General features: G+C 42.3%; 1 protein-coding gene across 1 annotated transcript in view; it reads right to left on the minus strand.

The window, feature by feature from the left end:
* ALKBH3 (alkB homolog 3, alpha-ketoglutaratedependent dioxygenase) overlaps positions 1-22391 on the minus strand; it is a 35127-nt gene extending 12736 nt beyond the window's left edge. Inside the window, 8 exon segments of the mRNA XM_008069611.2 lie at positions 6637-6846; positions 12903-12991; positions 15843-15946; positions 17996-18043; positions 20416-20450; positions 21537-21640; positions 22034-22186; positions 22350-22391. Of these exon segments, the coding sequence (XP_008067802.1) occupies positions 6637-6846; positions 12903-12991; positions 15843-15946; positions 17996-18043; positions 20416-20450; positions 21537-21640; positions 22034-22112 (669 nt within the window). The 5' untranslated portion in view covers positions 22113-22186; positions 22350-22391.
* Between the last annotated feature and the right edge of the window lie 736 nt (positions 22392-23127).

Below are 23127 nucleotides of genomic sequence, written 5' to 3' on the forward strand. Positions count from 1 at the left end.
CCCCTCCCCACAAGGTCCAACAACCCCTGACTAGTCTCCTTCCTTCTGGTCGTGTTCCTTTCTCACCCAGGCTCCATGCAATAGCAACCAATTGACCTTTTAAGACGGCCAATCAGACCGGGGTCAATGCAATTGACCTTTTAAGATGGCCAATCAGACCGGGGCACTCTTCTGCTTAGCACATCTCACTGGCTTCTTGATGCATGCAAAATAACACACATGCCTTCCTGACGCTCACGAGTCTCGGTGCGGCCCAGCCCCTGCCACCTTCCCAGTCTCATCGCCTGCTATGCGCCTCGTGACGGCTTGCTCTGCTCTAGGGCAGGGCCTCCTTTCCCTTCCTTAACACACTTAGCTCTTTCCTGCCTCAGCTAAAACGCCATCCTCTGTGAAAACGTGACTTGCGAAAGATGAGAAAATCACCAGATGGCATAGGAACAGTTCTCCAGGGCACAGCAAAGGGGAGGTAAAAGTCTTTCACTGAGACAAGGTCTAAGAAAAGTCAGGTTTGTAAGCTGACCCCAGCCTGGTCACGGCACACACAGAAACACAATGGATCGCTTGGAAACAGCTGTCCTCCTAAAACTAAAAGTGCTGCCCTGGCAATATAAAATTGGGAGGCTCGTTGGAAAAGTGAGTTACTCCCAGTGGGCATCAGGGCCTGGATTCTAGCCTGAGACAAGCCCCACAGGAGCAAATGATGGTTCCAACCCACGAAGAACCTTAAGTCTGAGGATCATTCAAGTCCTAACAGGACTGCCCGTCGTGATCGGCTTCACACACATACACACATTCATTTACCCCCTCGCTCTCACTCTCTCAAAACCATTAAACTCCCCAGAGATAGGAGCTTAAAACTCAGTCATCACCTCTCATCTGCCAGCTATCTCACCCTCCCCATGACTTCCCCGTATGCTCTCCATGAATGCCATTTTGCCAACCAAGGGTACCTTGGAGTTTAGTCTCACTGCTATTCATTTCCTTTCTCCATTTCCACATTTGAAAAGTCATCAAGGCACCTGCCATTTATACTAGCTTAAAAGTTCACTAATTACTGCAACAACTTTCACGGGAAAACTCAGATTACTCCCGTAAGCGGCCACCAATTATCATTCCCATTTATGAGAAAGGAGTTAAGTCCTTGGTACCAAGATCAGGGGCAGAAACAGGAAACAAAACTCGAATTTTAAAGTCTCATTAGGGCATGTTTGAAAGTGATCACGGTTACCAACAATGTCTTTCAAGTATTTCTTGCGGCTGCTCAGGAGACGCGTTACGGCCCGCAGCTGGATGAACAAGGATGAAAGAATAAGGATGGGTGCCGGCAACAGCAGCAACGGGACTGCTGGCCAGGAGGTGAGTCACCGCTCTGTGAAGCGCTGCTCCATCTTAACTGATGCTACGCCATTCAGCGTCATGTTACTTGGGGCTCCGATATCTTCATTTTCTCTACAGCTCTAGAAAACACACTAATATTTATGATCAGACTGACTTTTTTATACTCCACTCTTTTCAGTAGTATACAGAAAACTCCAACCAAATGGCAAGGGAGGTCACGGGACCTCTAATTCACCGAGGGCTCTCCGAGTCTCGACCGTGAGACTTGCATTTACAACCATCTCTTCTGGTGCTATGAACAGGGCTCACATGCTCCAGAAGGACTAGGGAGGACCGGTGAGAGAAAGGTCCTGCTTGCCTCAGCTCAACCACCCTGAGGTGGACAGAAGCCCTTTACACTTGCAGGTTGCAGCTGATGAAGAACAGTTTATCCAGGGGAAATTTGCTAGAAAAGCAAGGCTTTGGCATCTAAACCTCCAGTGCATCACAAACTTCCTGCTATTATCTAATAAACCCCCAACCCTCACTGTTTCCATGGTAACCGACAGAGAAATAGCAGCCTGCCAAATGGCTTTTGTAGTTTCCTTTCCAGCTTGCTTTTCAGTATAGAATTAAAGCTAGCTAGAAAAAGAACCAGACTCATCTTTGCAAACAGGGACATGATGTAGTTTGAAAAGTACAACTGGTTTGGGCTAAGAAGTGTAAAAGCTGTAATGAGCCCAGCCTGATAAAATAAAAAAGATTTACTGAAGTATATCTGGCAAATTTTGCCTTGGTCTTAAGACAGACAGCCTGACACTGGCCAGAATATAGATAAGGTGCTCCTCACTCAGGCTTTGATTTGAACTAAACAAAAGAAGGAATTGGGGTGAATAGAAAAGCAAGTGCAAAGAAGTTGACGCGCCCAAGTAAAGAGAGTCATCTTATTAACAGAAATGGCAATTTTCTCTCAAGTCAGAATGAAGGAGCAGAGCTGGCAGACTTGGACAAGAGCAGGGATCTCCAACCCTGGACCATGCACCAGTACTGGTTCGTGGCCCATTAGGAACTGGGCTGCACGCAGGGGAAGAGCAGTGGGCGAGTGAGCGATGCTTCCCCTGTATTTACAACCACTCCCCATCGCTTGCATTACTGCCCGAGCTCCCGCTTCTGTCGGATCAGCTGCAGCATTAGTTTCTCAGAGGCGTGATTAGTTTCTCATTAGTTTATCATGTGAGAGATCTAGGTTGTGCGCTCCTTATGAGAATCGAACGCCTGATGATCTGAGGTGGAGCTGAGGCAGTGATGCTAGCACTGGGAGTGGCCGCAAATATAGATTATCATTAGCAGTGAGTTTGACTGACATCCCTCCCACCACCCTTCTGGGTCTGTGGAAAAACTGTCTTCCACAAAACTGGTCCCTGGTGCCAAAAGGGCTGGGGACCGCTGGACTAGAGGACAGTGAAAAACGGACTAGAGGACAGTGAAAAACGGATCGGCACCTTGGAGGAGTGAGATGTTTAATCCCAGAGATGACATATGCGTGAAGCTGACTGAGCCAACTGCATGAATCAGAGAGGCACTGGAGCTTAGGAAACAAGATCTCCTTACCATCTCAGCACAGGCAGAAGCTACTAGAACATAGTGTGTGGAACTGAGGCAGCTTTCAGAGGATGAGCAGCTAGAAATGTGCTCAAGGTGCCAGACTGCAAAACAAACAACTGCTGCAAGGCTAGAAGATTTTGAATTTTTAAAAAATCAAGACTGTTTAAAAGGGGCCCAAAACAAATGCTTCTTCCTTTTCAAAACAAATGCTTTTCTGTTTCAAAATTGCAACCTTGAATGAAGGGCAGGAAATCTCATGACTCTTCCATGTCCGCTTCAGATGAGAAATTGTGACTCAAGTCCAAAAGGTACTAGTTTCTCCTCCAATAGATCAGAGCTAACAGGAGTTTGAAAGATTCCCTCCCACAACCTTAACATATTCCAAGTGTCTTGACAGACATGACAATTACAATCTGTAGTGACACGATGAGATAGGTCCCTAAGAATTACAGGAAGTCAGACTCCTACAAACCCCACACAGGAAACTAACATAATTTATATTTTTTAATTTATGCTTTTACCTTGGGTTGCATGAATCATGAGTCATGTTCTCAGAGTTATCACCTGAATTTAGATAGAAAAGTAGACAAAGAGTTGCAATAACCATTTCCTTTCAATCCTTCAGAAAACAGAATCATTTATAAGATAAAGATGACGTACTCTAGATATATCTCCAAGGCAGTCAACTCAAAGAAAGGCTGCTACATTTGTGGTACCCCAGATTGTTGGAATCTGTTAATGAAACCTGAAGAAGTCTTTCCAAAAGTTTAAACTTGTGTCCTGTTTATACAAGAATGGAACTTACAGGCCCTGAAAAAAAAAAGTTATTTTTAAGCTGTACTCGTGTGACGATAATCTTAAATACATTGACATTCAATTTCCCCATCTTCAACAAAAGCCAGAATTGGGAGGATACACAAAAATTGCATCAAATTCAATCATAGCTAAGACTACACCAGAAACCACAACCTACTAACTAGAATCAATAATCTGAGGTACTGACATATTTATATTTCTTCCCAAATCCGTTTCCTCAAGCCAACTTTGTTTCAAAATCTCAAATTTTCTTGCTTATTAGGTCTGTATTTTCATAAATCAGCCACCATTATTCTACTGCAGATTCCCCTGCCACAGGCAGACAATTAATGGGACTTCACCACTTTTGAGTGTGTCATGCCGATGCTGACACTCACGTTCACCAAAACAGACTCCAAGCAGGCCGAGGTGAAGAGAAACCCTCCGTATAGGGTGTGGGTAGTCTCCCCATAAGCAAACATTTTGTTCCAAACAGCTACCCACAAAAACAATGCTATACGTGGAAGTTATGTTCTCCACCCACACACTAACCTATAACATAACCAAAGTGTATTACTAAGAAATAGCTCTTGGTCACCATGTATTATGTCTTCATTTTCATTTATTTCTATTTTTATAGAGATGGGGTCTCACTATGTTACATGGGCTGGTCTCAAACTCCTGGGCTCAAGTGATCCTCCATCTCAGCCTCCTAAATTGCCAGGATTACAGGCATGAGCCACCGTGCCCAGCCCGTGTATTATGTCTTTATATGAGAAAAGGAAGAGCTTCAGCTGCCTAGAGAGGAAAAGGAATAGGGTATTTCTGGGCACCAGAACACTGTTAATGCTTAATAGTTGGAAACTGTCTGTACAGTAAAACTAATTATCCAGAAAGCATACTTCGGGAATTCCTAAGCTCCAAATCTATCCATAAGCCAAAAAAATTTTTAAAGGGGGTGGTGGTGAATGTATAAGTGTAAAGAAACAGTAAGTAGATACTTTGCAACAGAGAAAGTAACTGTGAAGAACTGAAGCCCAGGATTATGCCAAAGGTGACGCATACTACAGCTTGTTCGGTAGTCAGAAGGACAGAACGACAGCTCTGGCGGAAAGCGCTGGATAGCAGGGGACAAATGAGCTCCAGCAGGAGAAAGACGATTCCATCTTGTTCACTGCTACAGCTGCAGTCCGAGGACCACCCCTGACCAAAATATGATGTTCCATGTGCCTGACTTGAAAAGACAGTCTGAACTTAAATAATGAGACACAGTGGTTTTTTTCTATCACAGGAGTCTTACTAAGGACAGGACGAACTCTTCACACGTGTGAGATTGGTATTTAACTGAATACAAGTCTATGTACATTAAGTATAACCATACCTAAAAAGCAGATAGCAAAGGCTGGGCTGTCTGATTCTCAAGTGAACTCTGGTTCGTGAGTGGGCTCCTTGCCAGTATAAATGAAGACCGTTCAAAGTGTGCAGGGAGCAGGTTCACTCCATAAGGCACTGGCAAATGATAATCTCCTGCTAACGATGATTAAAATTTCTCCATAAACAAAAGCAAAGAAAACGTAATCAAAGGAAATTATACCAACAAAAGGTGCTCCGTGGCATATGTGCAGAATAACACAATATGCTTCAAAATACCAGGCATGGAAACCCAAATGCACGTGAGGAAAACACCCGGTCTATCAATTGCATCCTTAGAGAAGTATATCTAATGAAGAACAGACATGAGCATGGCTGGCTGATAATGATGTGGTCTGGATTAGGTCAGAGCCAAAAAACAGCCTGTTGGGTCTGGCTTAATGTTATGAGCTGAATGATCAGGAACACTGCTTAGGAAAAGGCACAAACCCTGAAAATAAGATAATTTGGCAGAGGATTCGCTTTTCTTGGAGTCCCACTGTCTTTCTTAGTCCTAAGAAATGAACACTTTTGATTTTTTTTTGAGTTGGAGTCTCACTCTGTCGCCCAGACAGGAGTGCAGTGGCCGCTCCTGGCCACCACAGCCTTGACCTGCTGGGCTCCGATGATCCTTCTGCCTCAGCCTTCCGCGTAGCTGGGACTACAGGCGCGCACTACCACGCCCAGCTAATTTTTTGATTTATTGTGGAGATGAGGTCTCGCCAAGTTGCCCAGGCGGGTCTCAAACCCGCGGGCTCAGGCAATCCACTCACCTCAGCCTCCCAAAGCCGGGATTACAGGCTGAGCCACCGAGCCTGGCTGATTTTTAAAAAACTAATAACCCTAGCATCACTTGAATGTCACACAATCTAGGTAAGAGTTTGGGTGGAAGACTGAAGTTATCCTACAATTTAGTCACTATTATCTACCTGACCACGGACATATCACCACCTCATAGCATCTGGCTTGAGTTTCCTCTCTCTGAAGTCACAGATTCATCTGTTTTTCAGGAGACGGCTAAGAAGGGATGAGGCTACGTATAATGTTCCTTACAAGCAAGCTTACATTACATCACCAGGAAGAACACCTCAAAGAAACCTTCTTCAGAGGCATCCTCCTTGAGCCCCCTGCCTCTGCCTTCTTGCCCCCGAGCTGAGCTCTCTACAAGTTCCTTCACGGCATGCATCGCAATTGCAGTCTGAGTAATCTGCAATGGCTGCCTAGCCCCACTGGCCCGTATCTCCATGAGGACAGGGAGCTGTGTCTGTCCTTTCCACAGTGGAAATGAGCCCCTAGCATGGGGCACAGGGCAGGCAATTCCTACTGGACAAGCAAGTGAATGAATGGGCACTCTGGAAGTCAAAAGCCACCCATGAGGTGAGGAACCACTCGAAGCGGTTTCATCAGCAAAACGCGTACTCCCATCCTCTAGATCTGAAGGTAGAAGGCTCTACTTTTTTCACAGGATAACAGGAGGTAGGAGGAGCATAAGAAAAAGAGAAGACTCACAGGCGGCGGCTTCTTCCTCATCTCAAAAGTGCGTGTGGCACCAAAACTAAGCGATGCGATGACAGGGCACTTCCCCAGGGAGGGCTCATCATCACTGTGCCAGTCCACACTGTCCTTCTCACTTCGGTAAAGGTTGCAGAGCAAGGAGTTGAAGGTGTGGCCGGTGTTCACTTCAATGCGGCTCTTCAGTGTGCTCAGCACGGGATGCCACTGTAGGACACAGGCCAAGAAGAGGGCAGAGACAGAGATATAAAGGTGGCAGCCACCAAGAAAAAACAGAAAGAAAGGGCAGAATCAGTCAGTTATAAACCAGGCGTGGGATAAGCAAACCACTTGGAATGCAACAGACAAAAGGCAAGAAGAGTGGTTTAACTTCTTCCCACCATTTTTATGTTGAAGCAAACTGACCTCTGTAACTTTATAAAAGTACTAGATTTGGTTTGTCAGTGCCGTGGTGACCAGGCCTGTCCACTCACCTCAACCTTTCCATGTTAAATACATGACCCTGGCAACGAAGAAATGGTCAGGATATTTAGGGCAGTGGCCTGGTAAGTCATTAAGGATCAGTAAAGCTGACATGTAGCCAAGGACCTGGCAGACCTAGACTGAAGCCGCCAAGAGTGCAACAATTTTCCTGCTGGGTGGCCCGCTGTCTGGTCCACTTTTATTTTATCCTGAAGGGCAGAATTGCTCTTTTAAAAAAGATATTTAATACTTCCAGGGTGGCTAACTTCCTAAAAACAGAACCTGAAGGGGAAAGATATTTTTCTCTACAGAAGGGGAATCATGACGTGCTCTGAACAAGTGTGTAAACCATGAACTTGTACGAAAGACAGACTGCACAAGCCCTGCCTCCTGGGCACCAAGTTCACCGATAGAGTTTTTATCTGGCACTGTCTTGCTACACACACTACAGGAAGCCATGATCCTTGACCTCAGGTTGTACTTGGGAGCAACAAACAGCAGCGCTTGTACTGGTTCTTGCTAGAATTGTCTTTTTTCCCAGAAAACTCAAGTGCTTTACAGGGCTTCCTTTGGAACAGTGGTTCAAGTTTGAAGTGTATTTATTTATTTATATAAAGTGTATATTGTTAAAAAGTATTGCAGACCTCAAAGAACTTTGTATGGGTACAGCCTTTGGTATTTGCCATATCTAAAATTAAAACTGAAAAATTTAAGCTATTGGTTATTCAGTTAAATTGCAAAACAAACCCATTACTTGCAACATAATATTTTAATGAAAAGTAACTATAATTCCCAATATAAAGAAATGATGAGAAGAGTGGATTTGTTTTGTAAATTGCTTTAACATCTGATGATAGAAGAGAGCTGATTCTCATATCTGCTTCTGCAGTCACTGTTAAAATATGCCTTTTTTTGAAGTATATGAAGAAATAGACCTGATTTCACACAGGCATGTAGTTTATAGCCTTTTCAAATAACTGTAGATATTCTTCAATTTATGCCCAAATTCAACAAGTGCTGATTTCTTAAACGTTAGCTACAATGTGGAAACTGAAACCATACCAAATTTTTCACATTCTTTTACATTTAAAACCTTTGTTCCAGCTTGCACTTTGAATGGAGCTTTAATGGTTTTGTCATATCAACCATTGGTCATCTGGAAAATGAGCTCCATAGCTCTTCTAGAAGCTGACACATTTCATCATACAGTAACAAAAAAAAAAATCACATTTGTGAAAATTACCACCGATCTCATCAGAAACATCTACATAATGGGAACATAACCGGGCACAGTGGCTCACCCCTATAATCCCAGCACTTTGGGAGGCCAAGGCAGGAGGATACTCTGAGCCCAGAGGTTCGAGACCAGCCCAGGCAACTTGGTGAGACCTTGTCCCTATAATAAATCAAAAAACAAGCCAGGCATGATGGTGAGTGCCTGTAGGTCCAGCTACTTGGAAGGCTGAGGTGGACAGATCACCTGAGCCCAGCAGGTTGAGGCTGTGGTGGCTGTGAGCATGCCATTGCACTCCAGCCTGAATGACAGAGTGAGACTCTGACTCAAAATAATAATAATAATAATAGGTTAGGCTCAAAGTGTCAGATATCAGTTTTCCAATATTTTAATTTTCACTTGAAAACTCAGCTGTTATCATTAGCAATAAATCCTGTCCATTTTTTTTTCAAGTGACATTCACTTCATTTATGAGGAAATGTCTGCAAGATACTCAAGTCTGAATAACCAGTCTGTCAGTTTTCTTGTAAGTGGAAATGATCCATGAAGAAAGTAGCTAGTTTGGCTTAAAGCTCAAACAACCGCACTGTGGGTTGTAGCGGAAGTGCTTTAGGTGAATTTCCAATGTCACCAAGAAAACTAGTAAGAAGACATTTACCCAAAGGACTCGATTTAATAAAACATTTACTGCTTCATCGAGGGACATTCTTAAGTGAAGCCAGTACTTAAAACACTTTAGACCGGAAGTGCATGGCGATGAAAAACACAGTGACTACTGGTTCAGTCTGGCGGCAATAACTTGACTCATGCCAGGGGCCAGCGTGTTCTCCACCATTACTTTTGTGCCATCAGTACAAATTCAAAAATGTGAAATGCATTTGGTCTCAGCATTACTGTGAAAATGGTATCATTTGTGGATTCCCCAAAGGGTTTCATGAATTCTCCAGGGATTCACAGATTATACTTCAAGAGCTGCTACTTTAAAGAACGCAAAAGTCTCTTGGTAGTGAAGGAAAGATAATATTAATATTATTAAGTATGCTGGGCGTGGTGGCTCACGCCTGTAATCCCAGCACTTTGGGAGATGGAAGTTGAGAGGACTGCCTGAGCCCAGGGGTTCGAGACCAGCCTGGGCAATGTGGCAAGACCTCCTCTCTGCAATTAAAAAAAAAAAAGAAAGAACATTAGCCAGGCATGGTGGCACATGCTTGTAATTCCAGTTACTTGGAAGACTGAGGCAGAAGGATCACCTGAGCCCAGCAAGTTGAGGCTGCGGTGGCAGTGAGCATGCCACTGTACTCCAGCATGGGTAACAGAGTGAGACCCCAACTCAAAAAAAAAAAATTATTAAGTTATCCCATGGCTATTGTCAAGTGAAGCCAGGGAAGCATATGTGAGAATCAGCCAGCTTTAATATATTGTGAAAACTATGGTTAAAGCTGGAATTCCTTGTTGTGGATATTAGTATTATATTCTAAGCAGGGGATTAAGAAAAAATAAACAGCAACATCAGCTGGCCAATGGGACACCTGAGGAAACTCAGGAAGCCTCTGAAAGTTGCAAGTTTATGCATTTTCTCTCTCTCTCTCTTTTTCTATTGTGGTAGAAAAACACATAAAATCCACCTTCATAAAACAAAAATGTTATTAAACTAACCTACGTACAAAAGAAGAAATTCCAAAGTGGAATTCCAATAATAATGTTGGCAAGCTGTATTTCCTATTTATTTTACAGCTTTAAATTTATCTTCATGGAGATAAAAATCAGACACTAGAATTATACACTTAACAAGAAAAACAAGAATGTAAAGGAGGGAGATGCATTTCCTACAATTTGACTAAGAATTCAATTAGCACTTCCCTGACATGCTTAGGGACTGAGTGCCATGATAACACAAAGTTTGCATTATGTTTCTAAGTAGGTATATTTTTCCTGGTTATTTTTGGTAGTGAAGTACAGAAGGAAAAAGGGGATAATGAACTAGAGGGTTTATTTAGACTCTTCAACCAATACTCTATATATGGATCCTTCAGAACTGAATGTCTAAATTAAAATATAGCATCATCTCACTGTTCAGTGAAGACATTCTATCCTTAAAAGACACTTGAGAAAAAGGGGATGAGAAAATATGAATCTCAGAAGTAAAAGGACCTATTCAGTGGATTTCAAACAGTGTTTCATAGAGTCCAGGGTCTCACAGAGGTGCCTCTGGGTCTGTAGCAGGAGACAGAAAAGGTTAAGTTGGTGGGACTCCCAGCCTGTCAAGCCTTTGATTTGTTTTTTCCACTGGGTTCACTAAGATTTAGTTTGAACTAAGAATAAAAGAAGTTTAAAAACCTATGATTGAACTTGCTCCTTTGCTATGGAATATTAAGCTTGAGGAAATAACATTTTTAAAATTAAGGCTAGGTGTGGTGGCTCACACCTGTAATCCCACCACTTTGGGAAGCAGAGGCAAGGGGTTCGAGACCAGCATGGGCAACTTAGCAAGACCTCATCTCTACAATAATAATAATAAAAAAAATTAGTTGGGCACAGTGGCACACACCTACGGTTCCAGCTACTTGGAAGGCTGAGGCAGGAGGATTATCTGAGCCCAGCAGGTCGAGGCTGTGGTTGCCATGAGCATGCCACTGCACTCCAACCTGGGCGACAGAGTAAGACTCCAACTCATAAATAAATAAATAAATAAAATAGAATAAAATTGAATAAAATTAAACAAGTATTCCCAACATACATATATAGCAAGTCTTCCTTTAAAAATAGCAAGTCTTCCTTTAAAAACATCTGGGAAAACAAAACCCCTTTGCTTTTGTTCAAGACCATATATAAGTGAACTAAATATATTAGCAATAAATACAAAGTTATGAGCCAGCAAATTCAAATTAGAGAATTCTAATTTGAACACCTTAATACCAAACAAAAAAGGACTGTTTGAAAAATTACAGTACACATAAATCATGGAATATCATGCAGCTATAAGATAGGATGTTGTAGAATATTTAATGATACTGTAGCATGTTAGTGACACACAGTTAAATGAAGTGTTATACACAAAATTTATTTTATTTTTATAAAAAAAAGATTCTCTACATATATTTGCCTAAAATGAAATAGACTGAAAACAGAACATCAGGTAGAAGAATTATCAACCTTTTGCTATTCTTCTTTATGTTTATCTGCAGCTTCTAAATTTTCAATAATAAGCACATATTACTTACATTTTAAAAAAAGGACTGTCATAAAAACAACTCTTTTGAAGAGTTACCAAAATGTTCCCAAAGTATCCGACAATAACAGGCTACTGTGTGCCTCACATTTATTCTGAAAGAGTGGTTCTTAACCAGGGACAATTTTACCCCCGGCAGATGTCTGACAATGTCTTGAGTTATTTTGGTTTGTCACGACTGGTGAGGGGTGGGTAGAGGTCATGGATACTGCAAAACACCCTGCATTGCACAAGACAGGCCCACGAGAATTACCCAGCCTGAAATGTCAAGAGTACCAAGGTGGAGACACCCTGCTCTAAAAGATTAACTAAAATAAATGAGAAAGGGCTTCTTCCCCACATGCAGTCTAACCCTCAACTTCTCTGCTATAATTGCTGGCAAGAAAATAAATTAGTTCTGACAGAAATGAGGGCAGCAGCCTGTGTTGGACTGGTCTGATTTCATTCTTTCCATGTTGCCCAGTCAACCCCATATATAAAGGGTCTCGATACTTCCCTGGATCTCATTCTCAGTGAAACCAAAGCATGTAACTATCTCCTCACGTGAAAGAGTCACGCATCCTCAGTCAGTGTTTCATACCTGAACGTCGTAGTTAAGTGGCAGTTTGTGATTACAAATTAGTAGAAGCTCTGTAATGTGTCACATTTCTGCGTATCCCAATGCCATAAGCAAAACTTGATGTGCTTCAAAGTGTCTGTCAGTAAAGCATAATATTATTTGCCAAAGGCAAGATTCCAGGGACTAAACAGGGAGCTATTCCTTGGACCTTGATTCCGTCCTCTGGACAAGCTTAATTTATATACTAAAATGTCTTTGTCTACTGTCATGGAAATTTTTAAAAACAAAAGCAGCAGCTGAAACAAGCCAAACCAGTAATTGGTTAGAAGTCTGAGAACTGCAGTCACAGAATGAATACAACGTCAACAAGAAGAACACCAGAATTTTCACAAATAACAAGAGCCTAAGAAATGAAAAAGACATTCTGACCTCACTGGCCAGTCATAAGGACACAGCACCACAGAAAATGCACACCAGGGTGTACACAGAAGGGTTCCCTTCTCTGGGGAAGTGGGATATTAAGAGAAGAAATAGTTCATTTTCCCGAAATCCTGGGGTTCCAGTTGATCCTAGTTCTAGTTTTTTCTCACCCTCTGAGTTCATCTGTGATCACAAGCACATAAAGGAAGACAGGCAAAGACTCAGTGTTTGAACCCAGAGGACTTTTTGAACTGGAACCAGCATGCATCTCTGCAGGGTAATTTATTATTACTTTACAGTACTCAGCACTTACAGTATATCGTCTATAAAGCCATACCAGTGACAATATTTCAACATACGTGAGGATTTGGTTCCATAGTGATTCTTGAATAAGTGTAAGGAAGTTCTCCATACCATGCTGTGAGTCTTGGTTGCTGATATGTTATATCTAAGAAAGAAAATACAGGGTCTTTGAAATGGTTTCATGCTGTTTAGGGTTCACCTACTAAGTGCCAACTCTGTGTCTTGCAGTGTGCAAGAAGCTATGAGAAATACAAAGGAAAAGGATGGGCTCAGACCCCAGGTTTCACCTTTAGAGCACACGGGACTTAGTGAGTAGAATGGGTCAGAGCTCCGAGACAAGAGACGGTATGGGCAAGGGCTCGGAGGAGAGTGTGTGTGTGACTTACTTGTATCTGTTATGACATAAGCAAGAGAGAAGTCACACTGGGGAACACTGGGACTCAGACCAGGGACAGTCTGGAGACGCAGGATCTGGAGCCTGAAGCCTTGTCGGTAGGAATGTGTGGTACCAACATCCACACAGAAAATAAGACAAGCGTTCACCTATGAGTCCAACATTGTATACGCCCTTTTGATTCTGAATGAAGGAAAAAGTGTTCGGCCAACTGTAACATGTAGCTGATTTCAGCCAGAAGTTTCTGATGTTCAAATTCATTTAGAGAGGGAGTTATCCGCAGGTCTGCTATTTTTCCCACAATTTATATCAGTCACAATAACAATAAGAACAACAATAATAAAAGCAGCTAGCATCCACTGAAGACTTACTATGTACTGGGCATTCTGTATAGCACTTATATTATCTCATTAAATTAACACAACAACCTTTTAAGGTAGAAATTATTATTAGTTCAATGTTACAGATTTTAAAAGCCAAGGATCAAAGAGTTACTTCACTGTTTGCTTAAAACTAACAACTACTTGGAATGTCAGAGCAAACAAAGCCAAGGCTGTCACCAAAAGCCCTGCTGGAGAACTGAGACAAAGCTCCCCTGAAAAAGTTGACTCCTCTTCTGATGTGAGAGTAACAAAAATGTAGCCAGGACGGCTGGCCCTTAGCATCTGCGGGTTCCACATGTGCGGATTCAATTAGCCACAGGGTCAACCAGCCGAGGACAAAAAATGTTTGAAAGAAAATTAAAAATAACAATAAAACATGAAAAATAAACAATGCAGTGTCTGCTATATCAAAACCACAGGGAAAAAAATACAGTATAATAACCATTTATGTAACAATTACATTGTATTAGGTATCATAAGTAATCTAGAGATGGTTTAAAGCATACTGAATGATGTGTGTCGGTTATATGCACATACTATGCTATTTTATTTTATTTATTTATTTATTTATTTTGAGTTGGAGTCTCACTCTGTCACCCAGACTGGAGTGCAGTGGCCACTCCCGGCCACCGCAGCCTCGACCTGCTGGGCTCCGGCGAGCCTTCCGCCTCGGCCTTCCAAGTAGCCGGAACTACAGGCGCGCACTACCACGCCCGGCTGGTTTTTTGATTTATTGTAGAGATGAGGTCTCGCTGCCCAGGCGGGTCTCGAACCCGCAGGCTCAGGCAATCCATTCACCTCAGCCTCCCAAAGGCGCAGGATTACAGGCTGAGCCACCGAGCCCAGCTTATACTATGCTATTTTATACAAGGGATTTGAGCACCCACAGATTTCAGTATTCACGGGGGTTCCTGGAACCAATTCCCTGTGGACACAGAGATAACTGTATGTGCTTTCCTCTTCCTTTCAAGAAAACTTAAATTCTTTGCAAGAGCACATACGCCTCCCAGTGACCACCTGTGGTATAACAACAGGTCCTGTTAGCTGACGGATGCCCACAGAGGAGCAGATTCCAAGATAGGTAATAAACTGTCATCTTTACAAGTTCAGGAGAATAAGAGGGGGATCCCAGAAAACCTGAAATTATCTTTTGGAAGGTCGGTCCCTTGTAGTATCCTCAGAATATGTTCCTCCGGATCAAACAGTCAACCAACCAAAGTTTTTATCTGGAAGTTTTAAGAAGGTTGCATCATGATTTGTGGAAGAAACCCGAGTTGTGGTAAACAGATTCTTCCACCATGACAACGCACCTGCCCACACTGTGCTGAGTATTCAGCAGTTTTTGATAAAAAACGCATGACCCCCGTGACCTACCCTCCCTATTCACCTGATCTTATTTCAAGTGACCTTTTTGTTTGCTTCCCCCATGAAGAAAGTCCTCAGAGGGAAGTGTCTTGCCAATGTAGAATAAGTGAAACAAAAAATGGCAGAAGCATTAAAAGTTATCAAAATTGAGATAAACTGTTTTGTTTTGTTTTGCTTTGTTTTTACCACAGTTATCCAAGTAGGAGAGGAGTGAGCGACCAAAGGAGATAAAAAACTGTTTTGAGCAGTGGGAAAAGTGTCTCGATAGGTGTGTTGCATCAGACGATGAGTACTTTGAAGGTGAGTGAAGTCTAAATATGTAAAAATACACACACAATTTTTTATAAATAAATTCCGGGCTGTTTTCGGTCCCCCTCATGTAGATGTTAAAACTAAAGGAGACTAGACTCTTACACAGTGAGAGTTAAGATGAGACTAACGAGTCAGTGAGAAGGGTCATGAGAGAACGTCTACAAACAAGGCCGGAAGAAAAGCTCTGAAGTGACTACGAAGTGGAGAGTTGGCACCGTCTGAAGTAACACAGGCTGGGAATAAACACAAAGGGAGGTGGTACGTCAGCCCCAGTCCAGCCAAGCAAACTGCCTTCGGTTCCTTGAACTCTTGCTTCTCTACTCCTGACATGCCTTCTCTTATGACTGGACCGTCCACCTGCTGCTACTTCTGCCTGTCGTCCTCTCCAGCCTCCTTTGATTGGCCAATTCTACTCACCCTCAGAGTCTCAGGTCTTGAATGTCTGTTTACGCCTGGCTGTGCTGAGAAGAGGGAAGGGTATTCGAAAACATTCCAGAGAGAAGACCAGGCAGCAACAACTTCAACCTCAGAGAAGAACTCACCCTCTCGGATGCCAGTCCTCTGCTTCCAGGGAACATCCTGACAGAGCTGTTCGAACACCCAGTCGGCTTCTTTTACTTCAACAAAGCCAGGATATAAACAAACCCTTGATGAAGAAAGAACCATTATCACTAAAGAACACGGAAAAGATGCATGAGACTCTAACCACTGGCAGAATAAATTAATCTGGATGTGTCTTCTAATGAGTGGATGAAATCATCTGACAACATCTCCCAGGACAAGCAATATCACCCAGGCCATGATGCTCCAGATGTAAAATAAATTCCTGTCATGTTAAAACAAATAAAAGAGGGGATGAGGGATAAAGAGCTGATGCGTGAGGGCTTTTACATGTCATGGTTAAAGGACTGCTCCAGCACTGCTTAGCTGTGGAACCTTGGGCAAGTTATGTAACCTCTGAATCTTGGTTTTCTTATCCGTAACCTGAAGAAGATACCCACCTCACAGGGTCAGCGCGAAGAATAAATAGAACAACTAACAAAATGTCTGACCCTGTGTTATTTAAACAATTAGTGGTCTTCTGGGACTGTGCGGATTCTAGGGAAAGCCAGAGATCATTATAACTGCATCAAAATAAATCAGTTTAATGAAGGTTCTCTCCCACTGAATATATGTGCTTATTTCAACAATGCCAATCCAGCTAAAAATAATTTTGGATACCTTTCTTTTCTTTTTTTTTGAGTTGGAGTCTCACTCTGTCACCCAGACTGGAGTGTAGTGGCCGCTCCCAGCCACTCGCAGCCTCAACCTGCTGGGCTCCAGCGATCCTTCCGCCTCAGCCTTCCAAGTAGCTGGAACTACAGGCACGTGCTACCATGCCCGGCTAATTTTTTTGATTTACTGTAGAGATGAGGTTTCGCCAAGTTGCCCAGGTGGGTCTCGAACCCACGGGCTCAGGCAATTCACTCACCTCGGCCTCCCAAGGCACGGGATTACAGGCTGAGCCACCAAGCCCGGCCTGGATACCTTTGTTAAGAAATGTTCTGAAGGCCCATGGAACATTCTCTTGAATAGCCTTGGTGGTAGCCAATTTTTACTCTTTGAGGGTGCATTTGATTTTCTGAATGACCCTATGTTGAAGGTGCATTTGATTTTCTGAATGACCCTGAAGTCACACCTGGTTAGCAATGAGATGTAATCAAAATAATGCAACTGGTTTTCTTGGGTGACATTCTTTGAAGAGGGGGTTCTAAGAAGGGCTATGACAATGGTAGTGCTAATGGACCTCACAAAGTCTTCCAAGTCCAAAAGAAGCTCTTTTTAAGCAATTCACTTAGCTGTATAAGTTCTGATATATTTGTTTTAAATTTATAATTACTCTATAATGATAATTAATATACTCAGGCATTAAGGTGATGCTTTCAAAGTGTTTTAAAAACAATGATTAAGTTGAGTGCATGGCTCACACCTATAATCCCAACACTTTAAGAAGCCAAGGCAGGTGGACTGCTTGAGGAAGTTTAAGACCAGTCTGGGTAATATAGCAAGACCCCATCTCTACTAAAAATTTAAAAGTTAGCCAGGTGTGTTGGCATATGCTTGTAATTCTAGCTACTCAGGAGGCTGAGGTGGGAGGATCGCTTGAGCTCAGGAGCTTGACATTGCAGTGAGCCACTGCACTCCAACCTGGGTAAAAGAGTGAGATCCTGTTTCAAAATAAATAAATTTTAAAAAAATTACTAATGCGTACTATGCCTTAAATTATACATGCTATAACTTTGTTGAAATCCACCCTAATATAGCAATATTACATTATTGTAATAACAATACATATAATTTGTAAAATGTAGCACTCATAGCATAGAAGTCCAGGCCAGAAGCAGTGCTAATATTAAGTACTCAATCTTCCTAGGCCTCATTTCTTCATCTGAAAAACTGGAGAATAGTTATTATATCTGACAGAAAGCCCGTGAAAAAAAAAACTTTGAGGGGGAAATAAGAGAAGGAATGTGAAAAATTTTTAATGCCAGAAATACTATATAGTATTATATTATATATAAGGGGAGATTACCAATTTTTTGCTCCCCAAGAATTTAAGGGGCAGAAGCAACCTATTTCAAATAAGGGAGTAGACTATTTTATAAAACTGAACTCAGTGATAATTATAGTCACATTCTAGTGAGGATTCACTTACCTAGATACACCTGTGGGTGACAGGCTGATTTCATATACACCCTCTCTGCTAAAGAAGCAAAGGAAATAGACTTGTGAGGCTGAGGCGAAACAGTATACTCCACTGAGTTCGAGTTATTCTTATTTGTATACCTAACCCTGACCCTGAATTGTACCCCACATCTTTAAAATAAAAATTTTTTAAAAAAGAGTTACTCTTTCGAGTTGCCGAGTCCTGGCTCACCAACATCGTTTACTATGAGGGAGGCAGACCTTCCGCCTTCTCCTCCCACTGAGATGAGAGGTCATCGTTAATGGCATTGGAAATAGAACCTGACAGGATCAGGTCACAGAGGCAAAAACTAGAATAAAATAAATCCTGATTCTACCCTTTTATATTTTACCCATATATGGCCCCATCGATTATCACACAAAAGGTATCAAATACAGTGCTTGTTTGGAGAATTTGGAATAGAGGATGCACTTAACAGGTAGCAAGCCCATCTGAAGGCTCTGGGCTTCTGTTGCCTTCAGAGATCCATGTCTAACAAGGTTCCTCCTCTGATTAAAATCTTTCATTGGCTCCCCATAAATGCAAGCAGCTCCGTCTTCTGACAGCTCCCACAGACTCATTATCCTCAAGCAGCAATCGACTGCTTGGAATCTCTTGAATACGTCACTATGTTTCTGACCTCATGCTTTTCTACCTGCTGGAACGCCTCCCTGCCACTCAGCGTCCCCAACCCAAACCACCTACAGCTTTACCCAGGGGTAAATTCTAACTCACGCTTCAAAAATCCCAGTTCAGCATCACCTCCACTAAACCTTTCCTGACCGTTAACCCTTTCAAATGTTAACCCTCTCATCTGTGTTTTTTGGGACCTTACACATGGACAAGATGTACAAGATTACAACTTATCTGTTTACATGGCTATTTCATTTACTAGACTGTGGGCTCCTTAGGGCAGGGAATGGGTTATTCTGTTTCGCAGTGCCTGCACACAGCAGATGGTCAATAAAAGTTTACTGAATTTAATCAAATGTGAAATAGTATAAAACTACTGCAGATAAGCAGATTGGTGAGGTCTGTGGTGACAAAAGTGACAAAGACTGGATAGGCACACCTATCAAGACAACTGTGTTGATCCTTCTCAAAGGGAGATGTGTCACAGAGAATGATATAAAGAACAAGTTTTCACATCATCCTGTCACAGGAGTTAGGAGTTCACAGTTTCTGAGCTAAGCTCGGATAGCTGTATGAGTCCCTTTGAGCTGAAATGTTGTTATCCATTTTTACATGTACACACAGGGAATAAAATTTTCAATGAGATATATTTTTGGCCCACATTTAGAAACTGGCTCACTTTAAATATGAACGACATTTCTGGCTATTTAAAAAAACAACCTAGTGCTGTTAACTATAGATAACCAGAAGTAACCATCCAGGGCCAATTAGGAAGTGGGTTCTGTCATTTTTCCCCAAATTGCAAACTCATAATTGCCCATTTTGGGGGCCAGAATGTCCCATCTGTACTTTGCAATGGAGCTTCAGGTTTTGTTTATTCTCCTTATCACCAATAAAGGCAATAACACACTGGTATTTTTAAAACAACCAAAGACTATTAGAACTAGCCTGGGCCTTCAGTGATTATATAGTCCAAACTCTTAATTTTACAGACAAGGAAACTGAAAGCCAGAGAGATGGACCTAAGAACTAGTTATATAGCTAGCTAGCGGCAAGGTCAAGACTAGACATTCTCTTTGAAAGTATAGACATTTGTGTTCATTTCAAATTTTTCTAAGATATACAAGCTAACCTGCAAGTGGCCAAACAGCATAAGAAACAGATTGCTCATGGTCAAGAACACACACCTAGGGCTAATTTGCTAAAATAAGTTTCTACTGATAATTTGTCTATATCACATGGAAACTGACAAGCATGAAAAGAGTCAGAGTCTCTCATCAATTTTGGATAAGAACATTTTAGACAGAAATCAATACAAGAGGAATTTTACTATAATTAAAGTTTTCTGGAATGACTTAAGTTTTACTAAGTGAACTAGACTGCTAGCAGTTTTTATAAGCATTGCTAAGTAAAATGGTACTTAGAGGCTTCTCGAAGAGCCATGCTTCAGTGACTCAGGAAAAGTCCTCCTGTCTAAGAGATGTTTAGTTTACTTTATTGGTGAAAAGGGGCCAGGAAACCTACTCCAGAGTCAAAGTTTACCATACAGAGATCTTGTTGCATCTTCCATACCACCAAAAATTCAGAAAGTCTTCTCAAAAGATCAAGTTTAAAGGCATCTGAGATGGGACTGTTCCAGCCTAAAATTAAAACACTCATTGGCCTTTCTTTCCAGATGGAAAAATCAGGGTGAGGGAAAGATTCCAGGCTCTCCATTTCACTGTGGCCACATTACATGAAGGCAGCAAATTACTCACTCAATCACTCGTGGCTCCGGGGCTTTGCGTACTACCTGCAAGGAAACAGGCAGATCTTACTTCTGGAATGATTCCTAATCCTTAGAGAAACTGACTTACTATATCCTCCCACTTCTGGCCAAAATAAACTGTTTAAAACCATCCCACTTTTACTCCAACTTCTAACTACACACCAGAGACCTTTGTTTCTGCTTTCTTAGAACTACTTCACATCTAAAAAGGACAGTAAGAAGATGTAATTAGAACTGATCAATCTTCCTAGCAGCCAGTTGGTCTTGAAAACCCTTCTTTACATAAAAATAAAGATATACTATAAAATTAGGAGCTTTAATAATTATCTATGCAATCATTATTACAGCAAGGTGTCTGATTTTTAAACTTTTCCCCACATTACTAAAAAGTAAATCTTCCACTGCTTCTTATATTTTTCCCCATGGGGGGAAAGCCCCCTAAAGATCAGACGTTTTGCTGTAGTAACTGAAATTTCAATACAATTTCTTTTTTCTTTCTTTCTTTTTTTTGAGTTGGAGTCTCACTCTGTCGCCCAGACTGGAGTGCAGTGGCTGCTCCCGGCCACCGCAGCCTCGACCTGCTGGGCTCCGGCGATCCTTCTGCCTCAGACTTCCGAGTAGCCGGAATTACACGTCTAGCTAATTTTTTATTTATTGTAGAGATGAGGTCTCACCAAGTTGCCCAGGCGGGTCTCGAACCCGCAGGCTCAGGCAATCCACTCACCTCAGCCTCCCAAGGCACAGGATTACAGGCCGAGCCACCGAGCCCGCCTTCAATCCAATTTCAAAGAAATTTGCTATAGCAGCACAGAAGACAGCATGGTGTTAGCACTGTCAGAACTCAGATAACCACTGCAAGCTCTAATTATGGTAGAGCTTCCTTGCAAACAATATGGCAATAACATGTGACCATAGCTGGAGGCAGACTATGAAGAATTCTCAGACATAGGAAGGAACTGAAATATTTTCCATTTCATTATTATTATGGTCAGTCTTCTCTGCTAATCAGTAGTGCATTTAAGCAGTCACTATTTATCTGAGTGTCTACCATGTGAACATGACCTTTATAAGCAAATCTTTGTTACTGCTGCAGGAGAGACAGGAATTTACCTGCTGGGGTTCTTTGAACACAAACTCTCTGTTGGACTGATGATGCTCCTTGTTCCTCCAGGTCTGACCAGCCACCTGGTGGAGATGGCTCTGAGCAGTGGTCGCTGAAGCAAAAGAGAGAAAAGCATCAAACCTGGGGGAAGTCTGCTCTCATCACCTCCTACTAAGCAAGGACCAATAAAATCCACTTGGAAGTGACCTCTAGTAATTGGCTGGTAAAGTCAACAGAAGATCCCAACACACACTGAAAGGTTTGCAAGTCCTGGCTAAATACGAAGAAAATTAAAGATCCACCCCTTAGGTCATCATCAACAAAATCAAATTTTAAAAAATACATGTTTCAAATAATTCCTTAACGTCAACTGAAAGGGGAGTATGTTATAAACCAAAAGGATATAAATAAGAGAATGAAAGTTGTCCACATCCATACACACACACACACACACACACACACACACACACACACACACACACACACAATCCCTACAGGTTCTTGCCTGGCTGGGCAGGGGCATAGTTCTTAGCAGGGGCAGCCCAGGCTCCCTGCACTCGAGCTCACTGTCTTTTTCCCTCCATGTTGACCAAAAAGGCTTCTGCTCTGGGCTTTCAGAAGGCTTTGTTCTTGATTCAGACTACACGATGTTATGTATCTGGTGAGAACAAAAGTTTTTAGTTAGGGTCTACTAAGGAGTAATTATAGTCTCAGGCAGAAGAGATGGCTCAATGGCAACAGAGCTTCTATATAAAATCTGTCATCACAACATTTCAATCAAGGGACCTCAGTCATTTGGGGCTGCTGGTTTTAGTATTCACCTCTGACAATCTTTTTTGTTGTTGCTGGTGGGGAAGTGTTTCACTCAGGCTGGAGTGCAGTGGCACAATCATGGGTCACCACAGCCTCGACCTCCTGGGCTCAGGTGATCCTTCCACTTCAGCCCACTTCAGCTGGGACTACAGGCGCACATCACCAGACCCAGCTAATTTTAAAAAATTTTTTGTAGGGATGGGGCTATGTTCCCCGGGCTGGTCTTCAACTCCTGGGCTCAAGCATTAACCTGCCTCAGCCTCCCAAAGTGCCGGGATTATAGGCATGAGCCTGGCCCATCTTTAGTCATCTTAACACAGTATGTTTGCTTCTTTCACAAGAAAGTGCATGCCAAGAAATTCTAAAACCAGGCCCCATCATAAACCACATTACTCTTATTAGTCTTCAAGAGCAGAACACAGGAAAACTGCAAGACTCCCATCTTCACCTACATGCACATTGAGAAACAAGCTAGACTCAGTGTCCAGGTGCATTTTCATATTTCACTATCACTGGCTGTATCGAACATCCCGGGAAGCTTGTTAAACACACCCACCTCCAGACTATGACTTAAGGATGGATATAGGCATTTGTACAATGAGCAGTGGGTATGTGTAGGGACCACAAGGTTTAGCGACTCACCCAGAAAATCGATAGTAGGTAGTTTTGGGGTTTTTTTGGTTTTGGTTTTTTAGGTTGGAGTCTCACTCCGTCGCCTAGGCTGGAGTGCAGTGGCACGCTCCCAGCCACCGCAACCTCGACCTGCTGGGCTCTGGCGATCCTTTC

The sequence above is a fragment of the Carlito syrichta genome, unplaced genomic scaffold (assembly GCF_000164805.1).
Source record: "Carlito syrichta isolate Samal-C Ts95f unplaced genomic scaffold, Tarsius_syrichta-2.0.1 Scaffold312141, whole genome shotgun sequence".
NCBI classification, from domain to species: domain Eukaryota; kingdom Metazoa; phylum Chordata; class Mammalia; order Primates; family Tarsiidae; genus Carlito; species Carlito syrichta.